Below are 21987 nucleotides of genomic sequence, written 5' to 3' on the forward strand. Positions count from 1 at the left end.
CCGGCTGGGCCGCGCTGGCGCTGGCGCTGCTGGCCGCCGCCTCGGTCGCCACCCAGGCCTGCAGCTGGCTCTGGCTCCGCTCCGACCCGCCCGCCCTGCGCCCCGACGTGCCCCGGTGGCTGCTCGCCGCCCTCCACCTCCTCCAGCTCGGCTTCCTCTTCAGGTACGGTACCGCACCCCCACCGCTGCCTTCTTCCGGTACCCCCGAGGCATCCCACCCGGCATCCCTCCGGCGGCCCTCTGGTGCCTGCCCCCCCGCCCCGGCCCCTCCGCTCCGCCCCAGCCTCCCCCCTGCCCTCCCACGCTGCCCCCTCACCCTGCTTCTGCGGGGGGGACAGGGGCCCTACCCCCTGCATTTACCGCCCTGCCCGGGGAGCCCCTTGGACGTCCCAACACCCGTGCCCCCATCCCCGGCTGTCGGGATGTCCAAGGGACTCCCCGGACAGAGCGGTTTGGCCCAGCCCCGGGTTGGAGCCCGGTAGAAACATGTCGGTGGGAGCCACCCCCTTCCCTCTAGCTGAAGTTTCCCGCCCATGTCCCAAAGGATCAGGTTTGCTCCGGTGCTGTCACTGCTGCCAGAAGCCTCCTGCCAAATGGAGCAGGGCTGGGTGTTGGATCCTGGGGGAGCAGTGAACACCTCAAAACCTTGTCTCAGCCTCGGCTCTCTCGGCTGTTTGGGGAAGCAGCATGGCTGCACCGTGCCTCCCCTCCGGGGGGAAGAAAACAGCATAAACTGGAGCATTTCAAGTTGTCCTGCCAGGGCAGTGTGAGGACCGAGGGGCGTGCTGCGTTGCCACCCAGCAGCCCCTCACCACTGGCTGGGTCCCCACACAGGTGCCTCCACGCTCTGAAGGTGGGCTGGAAGGTGTGCTGGGCAAAGGCAGAGGAGGAGGAGGAGCAGAGACGCATGGCCTTCCTCTCCCACGACATCAGCATGCTGCGCCTCTTTGAGACCTTCCTGGAGAACACCCCGCAGCTCACCCTGCTCCTCTACGTTATCCTGCGGACAAACAAGGCTGAGCCCTCCCAGGGTGAGGGGTCTGGGGCTAGGGCAGGGGGTCTGCGGGGGTCCAGGCTTGAGGTCAGAGCGGGCTTGGAAGGGACAGACCAGATTGGCTGTCTGGGGGCTGCAGGACCCAGGAGGACACTGTTCGTCTGTCCTTGCTTGAGGTGTCATTCTTCCACATCACTCCTTCCCTTCATGTGATACACAAGAGGGTGGATGCCTGTTGTGCACTTGCATGCCCCAGTGACTATGCTGGGCTTGGAGTGGGAGGTTGAAGCTGGGGGACCTGTATGGTCATTCCCCTATGTGCCCCAGGAGAGGCTGAGGGTCATGTAGAGAAATCAGGAGCCCACTGGGGAGCAGGGAGAAGCTGTTGTGGATGTGGATGGAGGGTGGAGCGCAGGCTGCCGAGGAGGCGCTTTGGTGCCCATCCTGGGGTGGGGAGCAAGTGTCACTGCAGTGAAATGGGGAGCCCAGCCATGTGCTGGTTGGGTGGAGCCAGCATTCATAATCCTCCTGCCTGTGTGGGCTGAGGGCTTCTCTGGCTGGGAGACAGGCTCTGCAGAGCCGCTGGGTCTCATCGCTTTTTCCCCATCTCCTGGGCAAGGGCGGGCACCAGCCTCCTCCTTGGGGAGGGTAGAAGGCGAGGGGAGAGATGCAGGTGCTGAGGCTCTGGCCCTCTGCAGCAGCTGCTTTGTGAGCTGGTGGGATGCTTGATTTAGCAATGCTGGGCAGGGGGAGGTTTGAGCTGGCTTGGGCCCCCCCTCAATCTGCCCTCAGCATCTCTACCAACCACTGTGTTTGCAGGACTGGGGATCTGCACTGCCTTCCTGTGTGTGACCTGGTCTCTACTGGACTACCACCAGTCTCTGCGCTCCTTCTTGCAGGACAAGTATGAGCTGAGCCTGGGCTCCTCCATCATCTACTTCCTGTGGAACCTCTTCCTCATCTGCCCCCGCATCCTCGCTGTTGCCCTCTTTGCCTTGCTCTGGCCCTATGGCGTGGCTATCCACTTCCCGCTTGTGTGGCTGGCGATGTTCCTCTGGGTCAGCCTGCAGGGCACGGACTTCATGGAGTCACCTGGCCCCGAGCAGCTCTACCGGGCCATGGTGGCCGTGATCCTCTACTTCAGCTGGTTCAATGTGGCACAGGGGAGGACACTGTACCGCAGCATCATCTATCACAGCTTCATCCTGGTGGACAGCACGCTGCTGGCCCTGTCCTGGCTCTGGTGCCGGTCCCCCTCTGATGAGCACTTGTACCTCATCCCGGTGGTTTCCACTGCCCTGCCCTGCTACCTGCTGGGGCTGGTGCTGAGAGTCACCTACTACAAGTGGCTGCACCCCAACGTGCAGGCGCAGCAAGAGGGCAGCTTTGATGAGGTGGATGCCAGTGGGAGGACCAATGGGCTGGGGTTCCGCTCACTGTCGGTGCCAGACCTCGTGAACAAGCGAATGCAGTGGCTGGCCCAGGCCCAGTTCCCGGTCTCCTGGCCACTGGGGCAGCGTTTCCTGAATGGGGCTGCTGCTCTTGAGTCTGCTGTCTGAGGCTGGCTTCTCCAAAGTGACTTGCCAGCAAGATAGATTTGTTAGTCCTGCTCCCAGTTCTGTCCCCCCCCACCCCCCAAGGCTGTTTTGGGCAGCTGGAGGGACCTGGCAGAAACCAGGGGTGATGTGCAAGCACACAGCACAGCTCCCATGGCTGTGCCCTCGGGGAGAGCCATGGTGTTTGTGGGGGGGGGTCCAGCATGTTGTGACTGCACTGCAGTGTCAGCTTCTCTGGTTATTTATTATTAGCGTTTTCCAAAAAAAAAAAAAAAAAGCAATGGTTGGTTTGTTTTCTCTGTGCCTCTCCTGTGCCTACTACTGCCATTGCTGCTTGGGGAGGTGGGTGTGGGGGGGGGAGAACTTGTTCCCTCCTTGGCAGTGGCTATCATCTGATCTGTTTCCAGCCAGGGTTTTCCTCCTGTTTTGCTGTTATGGTTAAAGATCGCCTGTTATCAACATGTTCAGAGAGGGACGGGGAAGGAGGCAGGGACTCCCCTTGTGCTGGGAGAGCAGCTGCCACAGGTGGGCAGGGGCAGTGGGGTGCCTGCACCCTGGGGAGGGTGTTGCAGGATGGTGCAGGGTCAGGGCATGTTCCAAGGTGGATTCTCTGTGCACAGAAACATTGGTTCTGCCGTTTGCCAGGTCCCTTGGGCCCTCTCCCTTCCTGCTGCAGGCTGAGGGAGGGGCAGAGCTGAAGCTTGATGCTTGAAGCTGGGCTTGGGCCTAGGCTGGGAAGGTCACCCCTTTGCTGCTGCCCCAGATCGTTGCTTTTCTCCTTCGAGCAGCAAATGCTGACTGTGGGGTGGAGGCTGGCAGGGTGCAGCAACGCCAAGGGAACCCATCCTGGGGGGGGGGGCCAGCGGCTGTGTCCTGGTGCATGGCTGCAGCATGGCTCAGTGCTTCTGGCTTATTACGGACACGTCATAGTCCCTTTGCTGGCATTCGCACCACCACCCTGGGCGGTGCTCCTGACCTGGTGACCAGGCTGGCACTGGCTGTGACCGGTTTCTCAGCTGTAGGTGGCCATTGATGTGGTCAGTGTGGGGCTGTGCTGGCTCCTGGGCACGGACACCAACTGCTTCCCAGCCAGGGCTGCCCCCAGCTTGGTGCAAAAACACGAGCAGGCCCCAAAACGGCCCCTGGCTTTTTTTGCTGTTGCCCAGCCAGCAGCCGTGGCACATACTCGCTGCCCACTGTTGGCCCTTCACCCCTTCCCCTTGCCTCCGTTGCCCACGCTCCCAGCAGGACCCTGTCCCCAAAGGGGAACCCCCCTGTACCAGGATGCAGCTGGAGGAGTATCTGAAATGCTTGTTTTACAGCTGTTCCTGTAACACTGTAAGCCTGTGGCCAAGGACAGTGGCACCACAGCAGAGTTGGGAGGAGGGTTGGCTGTTGACCTTGTGCAAAAGAAAAAGGGAAGGGAAGTTTGTGTGGGACTAGCCAAGCACCATGTGCCTCCCCTGGGCACCACAGCAGAGCGAAGGAGCCGGTACCTCCACTGCTGGTTCCCACAGGACACACCAGAGGATCAGGGTCTCCGGCAGCTGCTTGTGCCAGTGGCTGCGCTGCGACCTGTGGCACCATCACCCTGAATGCCGTTGGTGCCAGCAATCCCAGCCCAGGCCATGGCAGGGGACAGGGACTGACTGCAGGGGTGTCAGAGAACAGGCTGAAGCAGTGACTATAGAAAATAAAGACTTTATTTTTTTTTTTTCCAGTTGATAGGACAGTTCCCATTACACAGACCAAAAGCTCCGCAGCCAGCAATGCCCAGGGCTCACCCCTCTCCTGCTGCCGAAGGGTCCCTGCAAGGGCTGCTGCAGGCTGTGGGAATCCTGCTGCTTTCCATGAGCTCAGCACGGACATCTCCCCCCCAGGCTCTCGGAGGCAGCAAATATTAGTAGATTAGGGGGTTTTTAAAGCTTCCGTAGCTGCAGTGAAGCTGGAGGGGAGGCCAGCAGCACCCAGGGGGGCTTGCTGTCAGCGCCCCAGGCCAGCAGACTGGCTGTCATTCAGGCATTTGGGTTTGTCACCAGTTCAGCTACAGCCAGGTCAGGGGTAACGGGAAAGCATAGAGAAGAAAATCAATGCTTAGATAGAGATGCTGTTCCTGCCATACGAGAGACAGCAAAAGTCTTAAATTCAGCCAGCAGAGGTAAAAATAAAATAGCCAGGTCAACCTTTATTAAACATAAACACAGAAATGTACCATCAACCTCCTATTATAAAAGTACTTTACATACATTCAAGGAAACATCGTATAAATATCGGTATGAAATGTCACTGGCTGCAAGAGTTCAACACTCAGCTAAAATTTTGCCAACATCTTAAAATTTCCTTAAAACATCTTAAAGTAAACAAACACAAAAGCAAAGCCAGCCAGCTGCCAGGCTGCTTGGTACCTTGGGTCCAGCACTCACTGCGAGTGCCTGGGCAAAACACATCCCACCTCCCAGCACAGGCCAGCATGGCTTTCCTGCAAGCTGCTTTGGACGTTAGTGAACCAAAGGGGCCGCTCAGCCATGCCAGATGGTGCGAGGTTAAGGCACAGGGTTTAATCCCAAAGTTCAACCAGCCAGAGTGGCTTCAGCCAGTCTGAACAGGCTGTTTCACAGGCTGGGACATCTCCCACGCCCGCTTACAGGAGACCTTTGGATGGGCTGGGGACCCGCAGAGAGATGTTCAGGATCCAGCACAGACTCTCCTGTGACTGCAAATACATCCTGATCTTCTGGTAACATTTCAGACCCTGGGAGCAATGGGGCTGCTTCTCGGCATAGCTCACTTCCTACCAGCTCCGCTCCGGCTGACACAGTAACGACACCTTCCAGGGACCCCAGCTGAACTGGACTCTATGGACCCAGCAGTAATGGACCTGTAGCCCTGTGGCATCTCTCCCTGCTCTGCACAGGCCCCAAGCTGCTGTGAAACACCAGCACACACCTACATGGGCTGCCCCAGCTGTGTGGGAACACCCGATAACACACCTGAGCTCTCCATCTTGTGTACAAGGCAGATGGGCGAACACAGCCCATGGGCTCCTGCTCCTCTTCAAACCCTGCTGCTGGGCACTAAACAGCACGTCCCCAGCTTGTTCCAGGGGCTCCGCTGGGCCAGCAGCTGCGAGCAGAGTGGCAGCTCTTGGTGCAGCCAAAAGACATCCCCTCCACTGAGCTGTTCAGTAACACCTACAGCAGAAATTGGCTCCTCATATTTTTCTAATGGGACGAGAGGTCATGTTGCTTGCAGGCAGCAGGTTCTACACAGACAGCATGCTCTTGAAGCAGAGAGTTACTGGGGAAATATGCAGACCCAGAGCATCTGCCTGAGATCACAGCACAAAGCCAACACCTAGCAAGGAGCTAGATGGAAAGCAGACCACTCCCAACTCCTGTGACCACCTTGGAGAAAGAGAATCTCCTCTCAATTTTTTTTTTTTTTTAAAAAGTGAAACTGGAGCTAGGAACATGTGGAACAGAGACCTCTGTGTCCAGTCCCTCAGCTCTGGGGATCCAAACTCCTTGCTCTAGCCACCTTCTCCACAGTGGTGACCAAAGCTGGCCCAGGAACAGACACTCCTGGGGCACAGCAGAGCATGTGCTATGCTGGCCCAGCAACTCCCCCAGCACTGACGGAAATTATTCCTCAGTAATTAATGCCATGAAAGGAATGCAGTAGACACATCACCTGCTTCTGTGAGCACAGCCTGAGTGGGTCAGTGTCCTCCCTGAAGTGACATGCTTTCAGACCAGTCCCCCATGGGTCCTAGACGGGTCACACTGGGCTGGAGACCAGAGATCTGGAGGGGTTTGGGTCCAGCTGTGGCGTTGGCTCAGCAGGAGCAGCAGAGGCATGCAGTGGGGCGCAGCAGACATCTGTCCTCTGCGCAGAAACTCAAGGCACCTGCTGATTTGGTGCCACCGGGGTACAGGGAGGAGGCAGATATCGCTGAACACAGCCCAACCTGGCACAAACCCAGTGCTCCATGCCAGCCCCCAGTCTCCAGCTGGCTATTTCTGGCCAGTGGTACTGCAAGTCACTGACTTCAGCCTTTTTTTCCAAGATGGTAGCAGAAAAATCAGCGTAACCATCACTCCTAAGGTCAGCGTCCTCCAGGCTGCCAAGTCACAGTGTCTTAGAAAATTAAGTCCCTCTTAACGTGAGTGTTGTTTCTACCTATGTAGTTAGGCTAATGCAAAGAAGAATACAAGAAAATTGAATCTGATTCTACTAAAAGGAACTTACTCTCACAAATGGAGTCAGGAAAGCAGAGGTGAAGATTAATAACCATACTCTTCTTTGTAACATTCAAGAGGATTTAGTTCTCTCAAATTATTCCTAGTCCAGACAAGGACTCTATTCACATCTGAGCAGTCTGCAATAGTGTTGTGCTGTATCTAATGTTCATAAGCAGTTTTGTTTTCTTTTACAGGGAAAATCTGTGGGATGTATGGTCTGGGTCATGGATAGCTGGAATCCAATGATCTCCTGCTTGTTAACAGGGCTTGTGCACACATTGACTAGAAGCCACCGGGATCAACTCAGAACACCAACAATTTCCTCTATAAGGAACCACGTATCCCAGAAACATTCCCATATCTTTCTATTTTCCAGTAATCCCATGTTGAGGAAATAACATAAGGACATTGTAATAAATTAACTGCTTTGAACACCCAGGGAAGGAGAGAGGACACATTTCACAGCAATAGAGGTATTTTTGACATTTTCATTAATATTTCCTATGAAAAAAAACATAGCTCTTTTCAGCTTTGCGAAACAAGGGAGGGTCAGCTCTGCCATCAGTATTTTTCTATAAAAATAAGTTTTTGTGTTTACTTGGGTTCTACAACTAAGCTGAATAGAAAGGAGAAGGCTCTTACAAATACTTCTGCTGCTGTATCACCCCTTCCCTCTGGAGACTACCTGCTAGAGGAATTCAGCTGGCTTCTGTAAGTCTCTTCTTCAGACAAGCTCTAGCTTTACTGAGTCTAGTGCTTCTTTATAGGACACCTTTGTACTTGGCAGGGCCTGTGCTCCTGAGGAAACAAACTGGTGTCATGTTCTACTGTACAGTTTGCATTAGGTATGTTTTCTTCATCAACCTGAAAAGTGAGTCCCCAAATGTAATAGATTTCTGCCTCCCCAGCGATGGAGAGGGCTTGCAGGAGCTGTAGTCACGCCTTTGCTCCAACTTCTTACAGAAAGTCTAACTCGAGGGCTTGGTGAAGGGACAAGAGGTCTGCATGATTTGTGATCCTCCAGAAAGGCATGTTGTGCTATAACAGAGAGATGACAAAGTCAGGTTTATCGGAGTGATTTTACAGCTCAGTGGAAGCAGTAAAGGTACAACTGTAGTGTTGTGCAATATGGTGTTTTTGACAGCACCGTCTCAGCATACCATGTCGGGCAGGACCTCAGCCGTATGCATATCAGTATGTGAAGCCTATCTTATCTGCACATCTGTTTATGATGGGCACCGGCACTGACTATCAGCTGCTTTGCCCGCTCATGATGGAAATCTCAGTGCTTGGCTGTGAGCTGCTGCTTCACCCAGGAAAGCCTTTCTAGGGCTCCCAGGGAACCTGCGTAGACAACTCTGGCATGTGGCAGACAGTGCAGAGACGATGTCCTGACAGTAATCTGTGCACTTTACTGCCTTTAATTAGCATGACTGAACGACCTACTCAGGCCTGTCCAAATCAGTCAAACTGTTTGTTCCTTGTTTGTAATTCAGACTAATGGTAGATGCTGTGTATTGATCTGACTGCTGGCAAGCGAGTCCTGACTCCCTCCGTGCTCCTGAGAAATTGCATTATCCTAACTGCATGCTATGATCAAGACATGCTACATCAAGATACTGTTTTACAGGGACAATGTTATACGCAATTCTAAACAACAGTAAAACAGAAACTTTAAAGCCCCAAGAGCCAGAAAACTCCCCATTTTAATGTAGTGAAAGATCTCTTGCATCAAAGGCAAAGTTTCCCCCTAGCTGTCCTGGCCTAAAGAGTTCAGCCCTGGAAAAAGAGTCCCTGCAGAAAAAGACTGCTGCAGTAACTTCCCTTTGCATCAACCCACATCCCACCTCTGTGGAGTCAGAAACCCACCTGCTTAGCTGCAACCTCTTCATCACGCCCATCTCCAATTACCACATAGGTGACTTTCTTTCCAAATCGTGACACAATCCTCTCAAAACAGCTCTCTTTACCTGCCAAAAGACAATCCCACTATCATGAGCCTTAGGCAGAGAGTTCTGAACAGAACAGAAGCCTGAACCGGTCCCTTCTTTCCAGTAGAGAAACACATTCTTGTCTTACTGGGAAAAGGATAACACCAGTTCAGCCTGTGAGGCCAGAAGCCACCACTATTACATGGCCAGTTGTACCACAGCAGCCATGGGGGCTGCTCAGCTGCAGAAATTGTATTTCCTGTGTAAAAATCCCAGCTAATCCACAGCAGACGCCTCAGTGCCAGGTACTTAGCACAACTCCTTACCTATTTTTGTAGCACTGTAAATATTTTCGATGGGAAACACCTCGCCCAATCCATACAGGAGAACTTTGGCAAGAGCTGGCACCAGTTGGGTGGTTGTGATCAGGATGTTCACACAGTTTTTTCTAAAAGAAGAAAAAACACTTGTAAAAGCACATCTATGGCCAGTGGTGCTGACAGCTACTCTGGGCAGCTTGCTCAGCTTTCCAAAGAGCCATGTGCTTTGTTGTCCTGCTTTCAAGAGGCTCTTTAGGCCAAGATTTTGATTTGTGGTTTTTGTCTGGTTTTGCTTTTTGTTTTAAACAGACATTCTCTGGCAGAAATGCAATTTTGTGAGCATAGTCCTATTATGGGGACCTTACTAACAGCAGAAAAATCCCAAAGGGTTCTCAGGAGTGGAGTTCCTGCTCACTCACTTTGACTCCCAGTTACCTGTGACAGACAGCAGTAGTATTACATAAGGACACTGCTGCAACACAGCACTGCATGCAAATCTAAGTGAGAGAAAGGGCTGAGAAAGCAATATACACATTTCCAGTTCCCATACCTGGACTGTATAAGTAGCAGGGACTTTAATGCTGTTTCCAGCCAGGAATCTGTTAGCACTTCTATATCGGTCCTTAGTCGCTGCAGAGCTTCCCTCTTCTGCGGGCTAAGAAGGCCTGGAAGGCAAGCAACACAAGTTTTCCCAGCTGAGTTGGCAAGTCTAACACAGAGAGAGCCATCACTCAATTTAACAGCTGCCTGTTCTGCAGTAAACAGCACAGTACTGAAGGCAACTGAAAGCTGAGACTGTCTCAAGGCAACGGGAGAAATCAGCTTCCAGTGACACAGATCAACCCAGACACCCATCTGTTACTCTGACTGTGGGGAATTGGCTAGATACTTTTCTCCAATTATTTAAAACCATTTCTCAGGATACATGCAACAAAATGCATTTCTCTTGTACAAAGCACTTGCAGCAGTAGGCGTGTCTGAGCCACAGACAGCAGGGGAAGAAACTCCTGCAGTCACCCTCTCTGACTTCCTACTTCCCAAGGACCCTTTCCACTTTAATCCATTTTAGATATCTTTTTAATCCCCCCCCTTTTTTTATTCCCATATTTTTTATCCCTTTTAGATAACATTTTCTCAAAGCATCCAGTTTTGAATTAAAAGCAGCCAGAAATGGAGCCCATACACTCAAACCTCCTCCTGCCAGTAAATACAACAAGAAAGGAGCACCTTGAGTTGGAACCTCTCTCCACCGAATTTCCAGCCATGACATACGAACCAGCCCTGAAGTACACCAGTCCTCTGACAATGAGGCCATGGAGGGACCCACTGTGGGCTGCACTGACAACTGCTTTACCATGTGGCTTTAGACAGGTCCTGAAAAACTTTGCATCCAAGTTTCCCATGTGCAAAATATGCAGTAATGGTCTGATCCCTACCAGAAATAAGGTAATTGCAGCATACTGAAATGCAGACTTATATCGATAGATTTTTAAGGCTGAAAGTTACAGTTTTGACCACTTGGTTTTTAGAAAATATGTCCAATAAAACATTTTATCAAGGTTTTTACATGTAGGCAAAGGGTATCCAAACCCACAACCCACCAGGCCAAGTCACCCTGCCAGGTGAGCTGCTCCAGCAGCACCCCTTTCCCAGGGATGTCAATGCCAAGGTTGAGACTAAACATAAAATTCATCTAGATTTGATATCTGTGGTTTGCATCAGTATTACTACTTTGGCATTGGAAGGGAAGCAAAACTAGAAGATTTTAAGCGACTTTGTAAACAGATGGTAGAGATGTTATGTCAGACTATAAGCAAAACAGCCAAAAGGGTGAACACTGTATTTCTTGACAATGGCATGATAAAAGACAGATTTTGTGAAGACACGAGAGAAAAGACCTCCTAAGCAGCGTGATATGCAAGTCATTTAGGCCAGTCCTAAGCAGAGTGACAGGCAGCCTTTCATAGCAAAGGGACACTGCACCAAAATTTTCTCTAGATACAAAATTGACTGACCATCCCTATCTACATGATAACTCACAGACTGCACTGGCACACCATTCAGTTTTGGAAGATGTACCCTCTTAGATTCCATGGAGATTTGATCCCATTTAGCACTAGGAGAATGGTTACTTTTCATGTTCAAACATTGAGGAAAGTAAAAGCTCTGAGGAAGGACGGCGTCTGGCACCACAAACTCTCTTTAGTGCTCAGATATTGGCGCAGGTGAACACTCACCTCCAACATTAGTTTTGTATTTGTCGTAGATCTCTCGTACCCTGCGGTAGCGGAAGGCCAGTTTTCTCATCCAGTCCACTCCACCCTGGACACCAACTGATGAGCTGTGATTTGTGTTACTTCCTGAGCCACTGAAGCCATCCGTGGAGAAATTGTAGTTGCTATTTCAGAAAAGCAGATCTGTTACGTGTGCCACAGCAGCAGAATCACTACAGCTTTTCTGGCGGGGTTGCAGACTTCAGCTCTGACAGCAGCTAGAAAAGCACCTCAGAGAAGAACTCTGCACAACCACCACTGCACCCCAATAGCAGAAACCAACTTCTATGGGCAATGTACTCTGATATCCAACTACATTTGCTGCTGGTTCTGAACTGCTGTACTGAAATGTACTAATTCAACTCTTCTTTCACACTCTCCACTACAAAACCTTCCTTTGGTCTTTGACTGCCCACTCCTCTGTGATACAGAGCATCCTTCCCACTAACCCCTTTCTCATCCTGCAGTGATAAACCCCAGCATAGTATCTTCCAAACATAACATCTGCGTCTTTACACCACAGCTGCAGCTCCACAAGCAGATGAGCTGCTTTACCAGCTCATGACTGCAGGAAGCAGGTCCTGCTTCACCACCTTCCCTGTATTTCTTTCTTCCTGACAGACAGGCACTTCTGACCTTTCCATGAGCCAGTTCAGCTCATTAATGCAGCAGAAAACTTGCCCTCACCCTGCCTGATGGTGTGCACAATCAGCTCACAGAGGGATGCAAACCACAGGGAGACTTTCAAAGGTCAAGATCATGAAGTCTGGAGTGTTCATCCTCCATTCATCACAAGTGATTGAGCACACAGGCAACAATCAACAATGGACAATATAATTCATATTATAATTCTGAAAGTCTTAATGTTTTGTAGGTCTTCAGAGAAATACCACCCAGCAAACAAACACCGTTTGCCAAGTTTCATCCCCTGCACAATACTGACCTCCATTCCTTAACCCCATTTGGGTCTGAAGTCCCCACAGAAAACAGATTACATCAGCTATACATTTCATGCATTCATCAGTACATCACCTTAAATCTTGGCCATTGTCATCAGATGCCACATCTTCAATGTGTACCTGGTCACACTCCTGTTTAAGAAAAAAATAAAAATAAAGTCACGCTGTTGTAATCCAGAAACATACTGAAATTTGCAGATTAAAGAAAGTACGATATAAAAGCCATGCCATATTGCCTCCATAAACTTATACATAGCTTCCATTAGCTTTGAATTCCAGTACTAGGTTTTACTTCTCAGCACCTAGAGGTCCTTGCCAAGACTGCGATTTGAAGTACCAGAAAAGTCTGAAAAAAGCATGTTTCTATGACATTTCGAGTTGTCTGCAAAAAAGGAATGACACTCACTAAACAGGCTGGACTCAAAGCTCACTTGTCATTTGAAACCTTTTTGCCATTTCACAAAACCAAACCAAACAAAACCAAACATATCCCAAAACCACATTATGTGGTCAAGTACTGATATTGCATTTCATCAACATAACAGTCAATCCTGTTACCGGAGAGCCATAGCATGAACCCTGGAGCGAAATATCAGTGTGGTGGCACTGCCAAGGCTCTGGTGCTTAGCACAGTTGATTTAACCCAGAGATAAACTGCAAATACCTTAGGACAAGAAGTGAATTTTCCCCATTTCAAGAACTTCCCACTGCTGCTACTGTCCAACACCTACAGCAATAAGTGTTGTTGTTGATCACATAGTTAACATATCAATGGCTACCTTTCCAGCACAAGAGACTGTATTTGGTGTTTTGTTCTGGTTTGGGGTTTTGGGTTTTTTTTCTGGGGCAGGGAGGTAACTGTCATTAGCGTCTTTGCAAAGTTCACAGCTGCAAGTAGTCACAGCCGCAAATGGAAATTTCATTTAAGTTTCTATTTGTATCAACAAAAACATCTTGTTTTCCCACGATGTACATCAGTGAAGTACCTACAATTAATTGTTCACTGTTCATATTCAGCCTTCCTAAGCTTTAAACTAATCCTGTAAAATCTGCAAATTAGGTTCACGAGTCCATATGTGTGGACTCATATCAAAGAACACACAAGTCAGGAAATTTGCTATTTCCAACCACTTAATTCCAGATTCTGGCATAACTTCACACCTTCTTGTATAGGGCACATTACTGTGCCCATTACTATCTGATAATATATCACAGGACAGCATAGGGCATTGCCATGATTAAAGCAAAGAATTACATTCAACTTCTGTGGAAATGGTGCAGAACAGTGAGATGTATTTAATTTGGCAAAGAATACTGCACATGAAAGAGGATGGAAGCTGATCAGGAGTCCTTGAGGCAGGATGGGAATGGGAAAGCAGCAGACAGCTTGCAAGAAAGAAAAATGGAGGGTTCTGTGAGATTTCCATGTGTACAGCATCCTTGTCTATGGAAGCGTGTCCTTCACAGTTGTTACATAGCCAATGAAATCCACTGAGACCCTGGCCGAGATGCACAAGTTGTATGCTGTCCTTGGCTTAGTCAAAGCCTGAGAACTGATAATCTCAAGGTTACCTTTTAACCCAAATCTCTGGCCTCCATTTCAAAACAGGATCAGTGAAAGCAAGGTGCTTACCAGTCCAGAATGCAAATACAAGACAAAGAAGACATCACTCTTTTTATTTATACAGGTTCAAGTAGAAACCCATCAGAGAACTAAGAGAGCTCATAACACTAGAAGTCTGCAGAATGCCTGTCTCAGATAAAAGAGCACACCTCTTTGATTTGGTTGTGCTTAGAACCACTTCAGTTTTGGCAGACTGTTATGTTTCAGCATTAAGTGGCTCTGAAACACAATAGCCCTCACAAACGGTGCAGTGTAATTCTAACTAGGTAATGTTGAGTTTTGCTTTTCAAAAACATTTGCCACGTACCTCCAAGTCATTGAAAAACAAGTGAGTATCAGCTACTTCAAAAATCATCTCCTCCATTGACAGACCTGAGCCAATCACTAGAGTTGGATCCTGGCAAAACAGAAAGAGAAAATGTAAATTCACTGTGGTTACAGGCAGAAGTAAATGGTGATAAATCTTTCATTAGTTACATTGCACAGAGTTTTCACTGTATATCAAGCCTGATGGAATTCCATCTGCATTCAGTGGTATGAACTACCATTTTCCTAATATTTTAAAGAACTTGATTAAAAAAAAAAAAAAAAGCCACATTCTGGCAATACATTGACCCAAAATGTAACAAAACAGTTCAGTACTGCATTGCAGGGACTGATGCATTTTCAGAGGCAACACAAACAAAACATTCAAAAATCTTCAATATATTTTGAAGGAGAAAAAATACTTCCCTTCACTATGTGCTATGACCTCGATAATTCCCAATGATGATAAAAACAGTTTGACATTTTAAAACCTGTATTGTTTGAAGGGAAGTGTTTGTGATGTCCATATCCTAGCTCTGTGTAAAGCCAAATTTAGTGTTCTTTCCCCGTCCCAAACCACCAACAAGTTAAAAGTATCACATTACACATTTAAAACAAAATATAATTTTCTATTTCTTTTCCAAAGATAAACATTTAATTCTGCATGACAGATATGGTTTTTCTTCCACAGAAAAGACAATATTACCTTGCCGTATTTTTGAGCATAAGACCCTGTGAGAAGTGAATGGAAGATTATGATGGTCTCATCCAGGTCCCAGAGAAACACTCGCTGAGTAGAGAATAAAAGCAGGTTAGAGCTGAGATATTCCAAGCACTGAGATACAATAAAGGAGCAAGTTTTAGGTTAATTTTGTGGTTAGTTGCAGTGTGCTTTTAACAGATATGAACAACAGTATTCATCTTGCAGGCTGAACACATTACTGAACTCTTTCATGCAGTGGAGTTTATATACTGCTACAGTGCAACTACACACTCAGAGTAAGACTCTCTTGGTCAAACTATTCTGAAAACTTTTCTTGCTTTTACAGTTATAAAAGCAAAAACTTAGAGTGCTAATGAACTTTAGAGCCCTGCTAGGGTAGAAGTTTACTGTCTGATCTGGAGAGTACCAGGTAAATGACCTTGGTGTTTATCAGACACCTTTGTTTTGATAAATAAGGCAGATTGGCTGCCATGAGGAATAGCAGAGTTTCAGTATAGAAGGACTTTGATACACTTGAGAACTGGGCCAGCAGGAACTAGAAGTTCAGTTACTGCAGATTCTGCATGTGGGGTAGAATAACGCCTCATATTGGTCCAGGCTGGAAGGAACTGGTACAGTGGACACCAGGCACAGTATGAGCCAGCAGCACTCTCTCCCTGTGGATAGATGAACTGCATGCTGGAGAATACTAAGTGTGCCTACGCTGACAGAAGGAAGGTGTTGTCTCACCCTGCTTGGCACTAGGAAGGTCACCCCAGAATGCATTTCCAGTTGTAGAAGTATGTGAGGAAACTAGAAAGTGGCCAGCAAAAGGCTGTCGAGATGGTCAGCAACTTAGAGAAGAGCCTGAGGGAGCTCCAGCAAAGGGGAGACTAAGGGTGATCTAATAGCAGGCCACAAGTAACTGAAAGGAAACTGCAAAGATGATGGAGACAAATTCTTCTCAGCAGTGGCAGGCAGAAAATTGCTATGGAAAAAGAAGAGGAAATTTTCAGCTTGGGAGATTCCAGTTGGAGACAGGTACAGGATCTCCAACCTGGAGGTTCTCAAGACTCAGCTAGACAAAGCCATGGTTCTAGTGCTGGGGACAGCCCTGCTCTGAGCAGGAGGTTGTACTAGAGACATCCAGATGTCTCCTCCATTGATGCCACTATGATTCCAAGATGTGTTTAAGTGATGCCTGTCAAGGACCACTGAAGAACTCATTTGGGACAGTTCTCAGATAACATGGGTCATGGGAATTTTCCAAATTCTCTCTCATTACAGGAAAGACATGGACCTGTCAGAGAGGGCCCAGAGGAGGGCCACAAACATGATCAGAAGGATGGGAACACCTCTCCTGTGAGCAAACGCTGAGAGAGTTGGGGTTGTTCAGCTTGGAGAAGGCTCTGGGGAGACCTTATTGCAGCCTTTCAATACTTAAAGGGGGCTTATAAGAAAGACGGAGACAGACTTTTTAGTAGGGCCTGTTGCGATAGGACAAGGGGTAATGGTTTTAAACTAAGAGGGTAGATTCAGACTACATGTAAGGAAGAAATTTTTTATGATGAGGGTGGTCTGGGGCTCTGAGCAACCTGATCTAGTTGAAGATGTCCCTGCTCATTGCAGGGGCATTGGACTAGATGACCTTTAAAGGTCCCTTCCAACCCAAACTATTCTATGATACCCTTCCATTTCCATGGAGACAGGATGAAAGAAAGAGACGACTTTTACCACCACACTATTCTGCAATGCTACTTGTAGAAAGCAAGATTACTACTTACCTCCAGTTCACTGTCCTGTGAGGAGGAGGTGTCTGCTTTCCTCTTCCCCCTGTTCTTCCCAGGGATGTTTTTCCTTGCCTGCTCATCTAACTCTTTACTTGCTGTTGCTCTTGATAATGAAGGACTTGTGGATGCATCTCCTAGAAGAAAGAAATCACATGGCTCTTACTCCCTCATGTCTCAAAACAAACACCAACATAAAGCTTATAGCATTTGGCCACAAAGCGCCCTTGCAAAAGGTAAGATGTTATCTTGCTTTATTGATGCAGTAGCAGTTGAACCCTTATTAGAACATAAAACATTATTTCTTTGTCCCATCATTTCAAAACAGCTCTGCCTCCTCAATTCAATTCACCAGGACTGAGCTACTTACCGCATCCTGCCTGCAGTATAATGCCAAAGACAGAGCACCCTCCATCCTAAGGCCTGTAACCCCTCAGATGTCTCACTACCCTGGAACCACTTTATTACTCAATTGTTTCTCTTAATATTTCTTGAGAGAGCACCAGAAACCCTCAGTCTGGAAGGAGTGTACAGAAGAAAGTATTTAACAATGTTTCTCCCTCCCAGATTTCCTGGACTACTCAAATGCCTTTTGTGTCAAGCAACACTATACAACGCATGCTGTTTCCACCTCTGCATACACTACTCACTCCTGTGCCGCTGTAAGCCTTTGGCTAACAGTTAAACAGTAGCCAGTGCACAGAGCTATTTGGAGTGTGTTAATCACACATAAATCCAGAGTGTGCTAACTGTGAAACAGACATACTTAGACTACGGCTCCACTGGCCTACCCAAGAATTCGTAAAGAATAACAGGGATGATCTCGGCACTGGAGACACAGAGTTGGCCAAGCACCATGGCCATGACTGACCAGGATACATTATGGAGCTTATTCTGCTACTGGTAAGAACACCCTTCCCAGGGAAAAGAGTAAAGCACCACCATAAAAAAAAAAAAAATTAAAAAAATAAATCAGTGCTTTGATGTGCACAATATTACAACCATGACAGGAGATATTCTCTGAATCCTTTATTAACAGTTCAGGCAAAAGAATTAACATCCCAGACATCTGCCTAACTAGTTCCGAAACAGGACCAGAACTGTAGCAGGAAGGCAGAGGGGACAGGGGACCTCAAAGAGCTTGAATTCAGTCTGGGTCTTGAAGATGAGACATTGCAATTCCCATTAAATTCATGCAAAATGGTGAACTTGGAGAATTCCTGAGCTAGGAAAATGGCACTTAAAACATTAACAACTGGGCCATTCCCTGACCAATGCCTTGAAATAACAGGTCAATTCCTTAGGTTTTCAACATCAAATAAGAACAAATTCTCATGGGTAAATCTGCTGTTGCTCAGCCCAACTAGAGAGCAACTGCTTCCCTGCAGTGCTAGAAGCACCATGCTTCTTGATTTACAACATCACAGCATGGTGTTTGCCATCCCCTGTCTGTAGCATCCCATAAGGTAAAGCTGAGAGAGGTCTGGAAGTTCCAGACTGACTAGACTGAGTTCAAGACTATTGATCTGTATGCTTTGCTCACTGGCAGCCACCCATCCCTGCTTTCAGGTTGCTTGAGTGAATTTGAGGACTTGGCAGAGTTCAGGTATTACTGGTCTTGGGGAAGATGGAGCAGGCAAAGTGCTGCAAAGGCGATCACTCACCACCTCCCACAAGCAGGCTGATGCCCAGCCTATCTCCAAGCAAGAGCCACCTTGGAAGCTGAACCCCACCCTGCCCTTCTTCCTCTACTTCAGTTTTTATTGCTGAACATGACATCATATAGTATGGGAAATGCCTTTAGTCAGCTCAGGTCAGCTGTGCCAGCTGCATCACCTTCCAGGTTCTTGTCCCCCCTAAGCCTGCTTGCTGGGTGGGGGGGTGGGGGAGGAATTGTGGATGGGAGAAAGCCTTGACACTGTACAAGCATTGTTCAGCAGTAGCCAAAACACTGGTGTGTTACCAGCACTGCTTTAGTGAGGAATCCAAAACACAGCATCAGCAGAGCTGCTATGAAGAAAGTTAACTCCATCCCGGCCAGACCCAGGGCACCAACAAAAATGAACAGAATCTGTTTCGTTTTTTTTCCCCAGCCTACCAATCTGCAACAGGCAGCAGATTTCAATTTAAAACTGTTCAACAACACAGGAAGAATCTCATAACTCCTTGCATAAGACACCGGGAGAAGCACCAAGTCTTTGCTCTTCTCCTTGTTAAGTTTAGAAAACTGTATTTTTGGTGATGAAATTTCAGTCAACACCACTGTGGTTGGTACCTGACATGGCATTAGTGGAAAAAGCCAAAGATGTGACTTCTCTAGAATAGTCAATTAACCCTTTTCAATCCACTTTCTACATCTCTTCTCTTACCAGCTAAAATCTTCTCCGCCTGCCAGGTAACTTAATGGTATGCAGATGCAGATCTGCTCACATGCAAAGCACAGCAGAACAGCTGTCATTTCAAAAACACTTTACATGATGAAGCAGAAGAAAGGAAAGGATGTACTCCTGGGCACATCAGAGACCAACTCATCAAGAGGTGATGGCTGAACTACAGCTCTTGAAAATGCATGAGCAGTCCCGGAGGACTCCCATAACTGGGATTGGCAGCTATGTCATGGCTGTCAGGTAATCTGAATATCTGGCTGCAGGAGGGAAAGAGCTAGCAGGAGCTATTGAGACTGGATATCAACAACTGCCCTATAGTCCAAGTGAACACCCAGCCCCAACACATAACAGAACCAACAGTGCCCAGGGAGCTGCTATTGGCAACTCTTCAAGTCACCCCTGGAACTCACTCTCCCTTGGACATTCAGAGCATGTGGTAGGTGCTTCCTAAATTGCAGCAGTAGAAAACTTCCAATATGTAAGTTTGGCTGGCCCACCATAATACTCTGCACACCAGTGAGACCAGTCTGACAATGGAAGGCAAATGTCCTGTCCCAGCCAGCACACAAAGGTGCTGCAATTACCTTTTGGAAAAAAGTTTTCCCCATGTCTGCACACTGTACTGTTTATCACAGGTATTTTGCAGCCACCCTGCTAAAGATCCAACCATTACCAGAGGAATGTCTCTGCACTGTCCGCGTAGGCACCATGGCGTTTGGTTTTTCGGTTGGATACGTAGTTGTTGCTAATGCAGTACTCTCTGTGTTGCTGTCTGCTGGTGTTACAACTCCAAAGCCAGAAGTCGGGTAACACGTCTGGTACTGACTTTGGCCAAGGATCGTGTACGTAGGATATTCCTGTTAGAGGAAAGGATTAGTTATGATAGGACACTTTCAGAAAACACTCTGTATTAAGATCACTTTTATGCCAGAATATGCCTGTCAAAGAGAAATCCCAGCACGAGCAGTCTGACTTTATGCTGTTTCTTTCTGCATATGCAAGACATCCCCCAAAAGGGTTGAGAGATCTGACTTCCCAACGGGCACCCGCACAGGCAGGTTCTGCAGACAGGAGGCCAGCAACCACAGGGCCACTTCTCTGCCTCCAGTTTCTTAAAAAATGAAATTCATTATGAATGATGTGACAGTAACAGGGGAGTATTGAGTGGATGCCAAGGCATCAGTCCACTCTGTCTGTGCTCTGGAATTTGTGGGTTTGTCTTGCATTTTATTTTCTGATACGAGATGTACTGACAGTGACAGAAAGTGGTCTTGGCACTGGCTGAGCGTGCAATCCCAGCCACAAGAGCTACAAGATAAACTGCCTTTACTCATGTCCTGACTTCAGCAAGCAATTATTTTGCATGCTGTGATGAAAGGCATCCATTTATGAAGTCTGTTTCCTCATTTAGGAGGAGATCACTGAGCATCTAAAGCTGTGCTTGAGGATTTTAATTTCTGCTACTGACAGTAAAGAAAGCAGCCATCCCAAATGTCATGTCACGCTCTTCTGGCACACTGTGCACTCCCAATTCCCTCAAAGAGCAATCTGGATTTGTGAACCAGGCACCTTGGTCTGCACTACTGAAAGAAAACCTTTTTTCCCCTTACAGGTCCAAGCAAGCTTATGTTAATGAAAGAACCTTAAAAAGCAACAGCATAAGCATACAAGGATTTTTGTGCATCCATTGCATTTTCCACAGTTCCTGTATTCTTCTTCTGCAAAGTTGTGACATTGAAGGGTTCCTTTGTATATCTAAATATTCAGAATGGCAGTTAACCACTGACAGTGCTATGTATTACACACAGCAGGCCAGTCAGGGGGAAGGGCTCTGTGCTAGCTGCAGGGCTTCTTGACTTTGTTTTATTCTAGCACCATCAGACTGCACCTCCTACTTTACTGGGGTTTTTTTGTTAGTTTTGTTTGTGTACAACCTATTTTCCTTTTCTTGCTGAGGGAGAACAAAGGCATTCAAAAAACATCCACCTATAATCCTCCCTGTAGGTCTGGTTCTCAAAATAGTTCTATTGTTTCTTCTCCACTGTCTCTCTTGCAGAGATCTCAGTACCCTGTTCAAGATTCACCACACAATCTGCAGACAAGGAAACAGCTTTGAACAGATGAAGTGAGTTTGTTGTGAAGGCCAAAGGGAAAAGTGTCATGGTCAAAGAGACAGCGAGAGTAATTTTGCTGACTTTGAGTAACACACTGAGCCTTATAGCTCTAGTACCCATTGTGCTCCATTTGAAGTGATGCAAATATTTGGCCTTCCTTTGTTAGTTTCGAGTAATGTGTTAAACAAAGGTGAAGGAGATGCTGCACATAAATATAACAAGGAAGAAGTTTTACCTGTGAGATGCTGGCTACTGCTGATGTGGAAATATTGACAACAGTTGAGGATGTAGAGACTGGACTGGCATTGGTAGTTGATGCTGTAAAATTAAGAATTACTGCATTAAATGCTTCTAGAAAAGCACAAGAGATGAGACTAATCCAAGTTGTGAAGTAAGTACTTACTAGGCTTATGTGCAAGCATTTGTGCTTCCAGCAGCACTCTGCTTGTAAGAGCCAAAAAAGAGTTAGGGTGTATTTTGGAACCAGTTACATCTCAACTGGGCTTACAGGGAAGGATAGCTAGCATATCTTTAAAAACAGTACTTTCAAATGTTTCAGAAACCTTTTCCCTCCATGCCTGCTAAGCAACTAGAGTACAATTAAAATGGTTTCACATCTTTACTAAAGGTTTTGAGAAGACAACAATCACATTCTGATGTTCAATTAGTAGCAACTGAAAATTAATCAGAATAAATCAGTAAAATGGATATGAATGTGTTTAAATCAGCTCCGATAAAAAAAAAATCTTTCTGCATTGGACTTAGCATATTTAGTCTAATTAGATCAAAAAA

At 47.6% G+C, this 21987-nt stretch overlaps 2 protein-coding genes across 6 annotated transcripts in view; one reads left to right on the forward strand and one right to left on the reverse strand.

Annotated features, from left to right (window-relative positions):
• Positions 1–5: 5 nt before the first annotated feature.
• On the forward strand, positions 6–2688 carry XKR8 (XK, Kell blood group complex subunit-related family, member 8; the record flags this gene model as incomplete). The annotated part of the gene is made up of 3 exons (XM_010576381.1): positions 6–163; positions 835–1031; positions 1814–2688. Coding segments are annotated over 3 exons (1095 nt in total), but the record flags the coding sequence as incomplete, so codon positions are not given.
• Positions 2689–6389: 3701 nt separating this feature from the next.
• EYA3 (EYA transcriptional coactivator and phosphatase 3) overlaps positions 6390–21987 on the reverse strand; it is a 38914-nt gene continuing 23316 nt past the window's right edge. For 4 of the 5 annotated variants that reach the window (XM_010576269.1, XM_010576266.1, XM_010576268.1 and 1 more), the window contains 11 exons: positions 21431–21513; positions 19755–19938; positions 16692–16831; positions 14911–14994; positions 14206–14295; positions 12348–12406; positions 11280–11440; positions 9593–9707; positions 9049–9170; positions 8661–8761; positions 6390–7829 (listed from right to left, as the gene is read on the reverse strand). In XM_010576269.1, coding sequence (XP_010574571.1) covers positions 7749–7829; positions 8661–8761; positions 9049–9170; positions 9593–9707; positions 11280–11440; positions 12348–12406; positions 14206–14295; positions 14911–14994; positions 16692–16831; positions 19755–19938; positions 21431–21513 — 1220 coding nt within the window. In that variant the 3' untranslated portion in view covers positions 6390–7748. The remainder of the gene's footprint in view (positions 7830–8660; positions 8762–9048; positions 9171–9592; positions 9708–11279; positions 11441–12347; positions 12407–14205; positions 14296–14910; positions 14995–16691; positions 16832–19754; positions 19939–21430; positions 21514–21987) is intronic. The other variant, XM_010576271.1, reaches the window with a different exon arrangement.

This window comes from Haliaeetus leucocephalus, unplaced genomic scaffold (genome assembly GCF_000737465.1).
Source record: "Haliaeetus leucocephalus isolate CR32 unplaced genomic scaffold, Haliaeetus_leucocephalus-4.0 Scaffold517, whole genome shotgun sequence".
Taxonomy (NCBI): Eukaryota; Metazoa; Chordata; class Aves; order Accipitriformes; family Accipitridae; genus Haliaeetus; species Haliaeetus leucocephalus.